Source organism: Morone saxatilis, unplaced genomic scaffold, assembly GCF_004916995.1.
Source record: "Morone saxatilis isolate NCDOM2014 unplaced genomic scaffold, NCSU_SB_2.0 Contig19, whole genome shotgun sequence".
Taxonomy (NCBI): domain Eukaryota; kingdom Metazoa; phylum Chordata; class Actinopteri; family Moronidae; genus Morone; species Morone saxatilis.
Window position 1 is genome coordinate 23,074,143 of NW_023339751.1, and position 7,478 is coordinate 23,081,620.

The window sequence follows — 7,478 nt, forward strand, 5'->3', positions numbered from 1 at the left end:
TTTTGAGTCAGAATTACAGAGGGTTACTTCTCTAACAGTGTTTGGGCAAAGTAAGAAAAGCATTCAATATTGGTTAGGGTCTTCTGGCTAATGAGCTGTTCTGTCTTAAAGTTTTTTAGATCATGTTTCATTATTGTTGACACTGAGTTGTTGATTGATAGATTAAGAAAAAGCAGATAAAGGAAAACTTATATTATTATAAATTATCACAATAATTAAATTACGGCTGATAAATTATCTGTAATAATGATCAATTATTTTGAATGCTTATGCAAAACAATTAATAGGCTTTATGCTTTCTAAAAGCTGAAGTACGTTTGTGAAGTTTTCTGATGAGCTTTACTGGAAAAAATAGCTAACCATAAACAACAAGTAGCTAAGGCTATATTTCCATCACCACCTAACCCCTAAATGCTCCCGGAACACTGCATTTGCATATCTATAAGCCTTATGTGTGCATGATTGTATTTCAGGCCTCTGTGTGTGTAAATATAGAGTGAAAAAAGAAAAGTATATCTTCATATACCATCTTCCTAAATCAAAATGAACACTCCTACAATTGGTCTGTATTTGAAAAATCAAACACAGGAAAAAAGAAAGCAATCATACTGTCTCTTACTATCAGGATCTTACCATGGCTAGTCATTAGGTGAAATACCTCTCCTGAAACTGTGATTGATGGCCTACCAGTCTGATGAAGTGAGTAGTGAATAGAGGGTCAAGTTGGAAGTCAGCACTTGGAGTTTATGGTTACTGAGTCCTTTAAAATCCAATGTGAGGGAGGACAGAGAACTCAGAACTCTCCTAATGCTTACTGACTTAACTGTAGCTGCATACAGTGTAGACCTGTTGCAGTTAATCGTGACAAGACTAATGTTCATTTCTTTTTTGTGTAGCCAGTACAGCTTGGCTATGAAAGCAGTAGGGGAATAAGCTATTAAAACTCAATCAAAAGTTACAAAATTGTACACCTTTTCCTTTCATCAACTATTTGTTTCACATATCTACCAATAGAAATGTAAAAAGGGGAAACTGTGGTATATGCAACAGTTACACTTTGGAGCTACTTCTTGACCAACAGCAGACATATGTCTTTTAGTCTCTTTTAGGAGGGAGGGGGACTTGTCCATGCCTTCCTGTTGGCATTCCCAGCTAGCACTGTTATTTATGCAACAAATCACCTTCATTCCCACCCTACATCCAAACTGCCAGAGTCATTATTGACTAGGTTACATTTGATGTGCAAAACAGCCTGGCTGACCTCCCAGTGAGTATTGTCCCTATAAGTTGGGGACATTCACAAAAGCTCACATCTTTCCTCTTAAGTTTCCAAAATGGCTCTGCACTTTTTTTATCCCTAAGACTGAGTTTCACACAAAGCAACCTTCTCATATCTGTTAGGTAGGCATCTATTTTCCTTCACATATTCAGTTGTGCCAAATGAACTCCAATTATTATTAAACCAATTAGTTGAAAGTTGAAAGGACTTGACTGTATTTTCTTTATGTAATATCCTGAATAATGATGTGTTATTGATGCCTGGACCAACAGGATACACTAGATGATCAAGTTCACACAATGCAGTGTATAGTAAACTCCATGCTCAGTGTTAACATCACCATAGTCCTGGGCCAGTGCAGCTTTCAGGTCAGCCAGTCAGTCTGGCAGTACACTCTTGCGCTCCCTATTTATTTCAGCAGTCAGCTCAAATTGCAAGTTTAGACCACTAAGAAAAGCATGGAAAGGCAATAACAGCTGTTCAATGTAAGCTTTCTTCTATCTGGTAGTAGTCTACTGCAGGACAAAGACTGATGCTGCTTCTGCCTGCTGTCCCACTGTCCAGTACCATTTCCTTGATGCTGTTCAAACTACATGTAACAGTCACCTTGTGTCCTGGTTGAAAGGATATGCATACTTTACACCCCTATTGCTCTTTAATATATAGATCTTTTTGTCCCTACTTACTACCTACTGTTTCCACTAAGCCAGAATTTTTCACACCTAAAACTGGGTTCGCACCCTGCTAATGGGTAAAAAAAAAAATAAAGTTATGTGGGTGTTTAGTGGATAATACATCTATGGGGTGTTTAGGGGTGAATACCTAGATCAGGAGGTACCGTTACACAGTAAGAAGTAAGGGCACTCAGGTGGACAAAAATCAAGTGCCAGTATTAAGTACTGGCTAATGTACAAAAAAAGAAATTCAATTAATCTTATTTTGTCTTCTGGACTTTTGTGTATCTATCAATACAAAATTAGTTGCTACCAGCAGCTGCAGTTAGTTAGTGTTTGTCTGAATGTGTCACCAGGGAGAGTCAGAATATGGTTCTTTCTTGAAGCTAACACTAACATCATGTACTGAAATCAACGTGTGCCTGGTTAAAAAAAGCGACAACTAGATGTATGGTCCTTCACTGTTCTAATCCATCTCACTTCTCTCTGTGACCTTCTCCTTCGCCTCCCTTCTTTCAGTGGGCAACAGTGACCTTCCATCTTCCCCACCACGTGCTGAAGCTAGTGGCCAGTGCCATCGTCAATGAGCTGAAGAAGATCAACCAGAACGTAGCTGCCTTGTCTGTGGCCTCATCCATCATGGACAGGCTCTCCTACCTCTTGTCAAGCGCCAGGCCTGAGCTCGGGGTTGGCCCCGGCCGCTCTGTAGATAGGTGAGCAAGCAGGAAAACAAATGATCATTTGTTTTTTGAAGAAGCAAACAACCAAACAATAAAACCGTTAAAGGTCCGGTGTGTTTTGTTACCTTTTTAGAATGAGACGTTTTTATCTACAGTGGGATGGGAGTCTGTGATGTTGAACCACTGTGTTGCTACAGTAGCCCATAACGAACAAGCCAAATTATGGCTCTATATAGGGTCTGAGCTGTATTCAGATGGAGGGGCGCAGCTGTGGCTCAGAGGCAGGGGTTGTTCGATCCCTGGCTCCTCCCGCCACATGTCGAAGTATCCTTGAGCAAGATACTGAACCCCGAATTGCTCCTGATGCTGTGCGTGTTGTGAATGAATGTGAATGTGTATGAATGAGTTAGTTTCTGTTTGATGGGCTTTGCCATCACTGAGTAAATGTGTGTGAAAGGGCAAATGTGGCATTAGGTGTAAAGCGGCTTTGGGGATTGGTTGGAAGGGACTAGAAAGCGCTTATACAAGTACAGGTACATTTACCAACTTCACCACTAGAAAATGTTTAAATAGCATTTTGGCATGAATTATGGTTCTTGAGGGGTATATGGATATGTTATCCATGATACGCAACATGCATTTGACAAAGATTTCACACATAGTCCAGCACAGAATTTAAAAAAAATATATGTTCCAGACTAGCATGCAGAATACTGGGCATTTTTCTAAAATGTGATATGCTCTACAGATCTTTGATGTACAGTGAGGCCAACAGAAGGGAGACATTTACATCGTGGCCACATGCTGGGTACAGGTGGGCTCAGCCTGATCCAATGGCTCAAGCAGGATTTTACCACCAGGTAGGTACTGAGAGAATGTAACCATGGTGACAGCTCTTGTTAAAACCTTGGTGTAATGCCAACAACCCAATGCATCATCAGTGTCTGTGTGAAGGAACAATAAATGTTAATGTTGCCATTAGCAACAACTTAAAATGTACAATAGTGTAATATCAATGCTGGATGTGTTAGATATATTTTCTTTCCAGGATAAATGTGGACAGTGGGAATTGTAGCTTGGGAAGTGTTTGTAATCTTCATTGATCTTCCTACAGCCTGCCTCAACAGGGGACGACAGAGCCATGTGTTTCACCTGCAGTGTGTGCCTGGTCTGTTGGGAACCAACAGATGAGCCGTGGTGAGTGGAGATCATTAACTATGCTTTAATTGTGCTACTGTGACATATCAGGGAGCGCACACACAGAGGTGCAGATCTATGTGAGAATCAGTGCAAGTCCATTCAAATGAAAACATTTGAACAACAACACAGAACAGTTGTTGTTCTGGGTGTAAATAAAGGCAAGGACGTTGAAAAGGTTTGGTGAATAAAGCATTTTGGACTGGAGAAGAGTTGACTATTACTATCAATGATGCATAACATTTCTTCACTGCTCCCCAGGTCCGAACACGAGCGACATTCTCCCAATTGTCCATTTGTGAAGGGCGAACACACACAGAATGTGCCACTGTCGGTGACACTGGCGACCAGTCCTGCCCAGTTTCCCAACAGCCCCGACAGTTCGGACAAGATCGCCTGCTACGGCTTCGGTAGCTGCCCACAGTTCCTTGCGGCCGCCACCAAGAGGGGCAAGATCTGCATCTGGGATGTCTCCAAAATGATGAAGGTCAGAGCATCAATCTGTGCATGCATAAGATGGTATGGTCTGTCTTGTGTTTCACTTTCAGAGATGGGGGTGTCATTCATTATATTTTTTGAAAGTATTGACCTCAGATTAAAGAGTGTGTGATTATGTGCTGAACAGGTGCACTTGAAGTTTGACATCAACCCATACGACCCAGCCATCCTCAGGCAGCTGATATTGTGTGGTAGCGAGCAGAGCCAGCAGACACTCACTGAGTCTCGGAGACCAACTCTTGCCTGGCTCGAGGAGTCGTCCTCCTGCTCTGACCTGCCCAAGCTAGAGGGAGACAGGTGAAACACATCACTCACATCAAATTCCCACGAGCATACACAGAGTGCAAAACAAAATTCTCACAGTAAGCCCCTTAGCACTCTCCGCAGCCACTCTATATTGACTAGAGTTATAAGCCAATAATTTGCCTGCGCAGTGTTGTCTACCGATCCACACTTTACTGGGATCTACTTCCATTTGAAATCCAGAAGAACACATAAATAATGCAAACAACCTGAAGGTGCCACATAACAACAAGTCCTTGAGGCAGAGGTTGCTGTGGCAACATGTAAACCATGGTCCACAGCATAGAAAGTATCACAGGTAAACTAAACTGAACTAAACTTCAGTGTAAAGAAAGTGCAGGGAAGCCATTATAAGTACTGCTAACATTTATCACCTGAAACAGCCAGTGGATAACTCATGCCACCAAATGATCTTTTGACAAAAAACAGCAACAACAACAACGGCAACACCAGTTTGGATGACTTGAGAGGGAGGGGCCACATACTGTGACACAGCCACTCTGTAGGAATCTTGTGTGTGTCAGCAAGTGAGTCACAGCTCTCTGTTAATGTGTCATAGTTTTTTTTTTTTTTAATCACTTCTTCTCTTCCAGTGATGACCAGTTGGAGGATTCAGACAGTGATGAGCATTCCCGATCAGAGTCATTAACAGGTATGAAGACTTGAACTGTCGCTGTTAGTCATTTCCAAGGGCTGGTGGTGCCCTGAATGAACCATATCTCATCTCTTTTTCTCTTCATGTTCAGCTTCCAGCCTCATTAAAATAGCGTTTCAACCTCAGACCTCTTCTTTTGATTCTGTTTCAGGCCAGCAGTCTCAGTGGGAGAACATGGATGTGAGCCTAGGGGTGACGGCGCTGAGTGTGCTCCAGCAGCCCGAGAAGCTCCAGTGGGAGGTGGTGGCCAGTGTGCTGGAGGACACGGTCAAGGACCTGGAGGAGCTGGGTGCCAACCCCTCATTGAACCAAGCCAAGGCCCACAGCCAGGCCAAAGCAAAGGACAAGGTCTCTGACCACCACAACATTCCCTTCCCTTGCCTTCTGGCCGGAGGCCTGCTCAGCTACCGCTCAGCATCCAGCACCCCCATGGCTGGACCCCCACCCACAGCCACAACTACAACACGCAGGACCACGGATGGTCCCCTAAGGACTCAGGGCCCTGAGCCCTTCCATCCTGGGCCTCTACAGGACCAGGGCCCCATGGAGATAGAGACGTGCAATCCCCAGACTGCAGCCCAGGATCAGGGCTTCTCTAATTTAGCTGGTTCCCAACCTCTAAGCCCCTCGTCTCTGCCAGCTGTGCGCAGGACTATACCTGTGCTTCTGCTGTACAGTATTAGAGAGGTGGATGACAAGTCCTCAGGGCAGGTGTTCGCGCAAATGAACAACCTAATGAGCAAGGGGCTCCACGAAGAGGGCTTCACTGTGCCACAGATTATAGAGATGGAGTTTGACACACATGAGCAGCTTCTTCTTCAGGATCCTCCCATCACTTACATTCAGCAGTTTGCCGATGCAGCCACTAATCTGGCAGGGTTAGATGGTCACATGGACAAATGGAGCACACTGGCTGCTGCGACAGTCTCCACCCCGCCTCGGCCCGGAGCACTGGTGCAGTGCTTGAGGCTGCCCAAACAGCTAGAAGAGGAGAATCTTTATGTGGACTCCATCACGCCCTGCTGCGATGGTGTGCACCTTCTGGTCGGCCTGCAGCCATGCAGTGCTGAATCTGTGAGTGCTACAAACCAAGTAGAGGCTCTAAACAATCTAAACCGCCTGCACTCTGCCCTGTGCAGCCAGCGTAAAGGAGACCCCCTACACCCAGTGGCCAATGGGGTGGAAGGCCACCACCCAGGGGGGTCACCGCCTCAGACTCCCCTGATCCTGCCCCCAGGAGACCAGAATCAGCAGAGGTCCCCAAGTGGTGGTAGTGGAGGCTATCTTGCACTCTACAAGCTCAACTACTCCACCCGTATAGTCACCTTGGACGAGGAACCCATCAAGGTGCAGCAGATTTGGGACCCTTGTGACGCCATCACCTCTCTTATATTGCTTCCTTCAGATTTGCTTGATAGCAGGGAGGATGACAGTGAAGAGGCTCTTGAGGAGGCTCTCCCCTCCGGGTCAACATCTGGGTTTGGAATGGGCCCTGCTGGCTCTGTTAGTTCTGGAACTGTCCTAGCATGTGGAGCAGCCACAACCAGCAGCGCTACTATCACCAGTCCCTCCACCTCTGCAACGACTCACAAAGAGTGCAAGCGCTTAGAGGTGGCAGGCCTGGGTCACCTTGTGGTGACCACACGGGCCGGATACATTATGATACTGGACCTGTCAACATTGGAGGTCCTGGCTAAAGTGGAGCCACCTAAGAAGGAGGGGTCAGCAGAGGAGACGGACCCCTTTGTCTCAGTAACCTATTGCTCTGGGACCGACCGCCTTTGTGCATGTACCAAAGGTCAGTGTTTCCTTCCTGCACACAGCAATGCTGTTGATGGATAGGCTGGCTTTAAGTTGCTCTGATGAGGGTTATTTTTTACTTGCTTGTCTTTTATGCATTGTGTTAACTCAGTAATAATAACAATAATAATAAGGCCCTTTCATTGACAAACTTATTGGTTGTATTATATTTTTTTTATTTAAAGGTTAGGGCTTCTATATTTGTTTTATTGTCAGTAATCCCATGAAATAATCCTCAGTATTTTTAGACTATCTCAGCTCATTAATTCCTATATATTAATGTAAAAATAATTGTACTTCTGTCAGAAAGCTTTATTATCTTCAGTAGAAGGCCTGTTGTCTCATCTATGCTGACTAAGTTTACATAATTCTCTATCTGTCTGTCTGTCTGT

At 44.6% G+C, this 7,478-nt stretch overlaps 2 protein-coding genes across 2 annotated transcripts in view; one reads left to right on the forward strand and one right to left on the reverse strand.

Moving 5' to 3' along the window:
• LOC118329641 (baculoviral IAP repeat-containing protein 6-like) overlaps window positions 1–646 on the reverse strand; it is a 14,156-nt gene extending 13,510 nt beyond the window's left edge. Inside the window, exon 1 of the mRNA XM_035663871.1 lies at window positions 634–646. Coding sequence (XP_035519764.1) covers window positions 634–646 — 13 coding nt within the window. The remainder of the gene's footprint in view (window positions 1–633) is intronic.
• A 932-nt stretch (window positions 647–1,578) lies between these two features.
• Window positions 1,579–7,478, forward strand: part of birc6 (baculoviral IAP repeat containing 6) — a 22,778-nt gene continuing 16,878 nt past the window's right edge. The window contains exons 1-8 of the mRNA XM_035663872.1: window positions 1,579–1,647; window positions 2,473–2,666; window positions 3,382–3,493; window positions 3,748–3,830; window positions 4,092–4,317; window positions 4,456–4,625; window positions 5,225–5,283; window positions 5,438–7,084. Of these exons, the coding sequence (XP_035519765.1) occupies window positions 1,579–1,647; window positions 2,473–2,666; window positions 3,382–3,493; window positions 3,748–3,830; window positions 4,092–4,317; window positions 4,456–4,625; window positions 5,225–5,283; window positions 5,438–7,084 (2,560 nt within the window). The remainder of the gene's footprint in view (window positions 1,648–2,472; window positions 2,667–3,381; window positions 3,494–3,747; window positions 3,831–4,091; window positions 4,318–4,455; window positions 4,626–5,224; window positions 5,284–5,437; window positions 7,085–7,478) is intronic.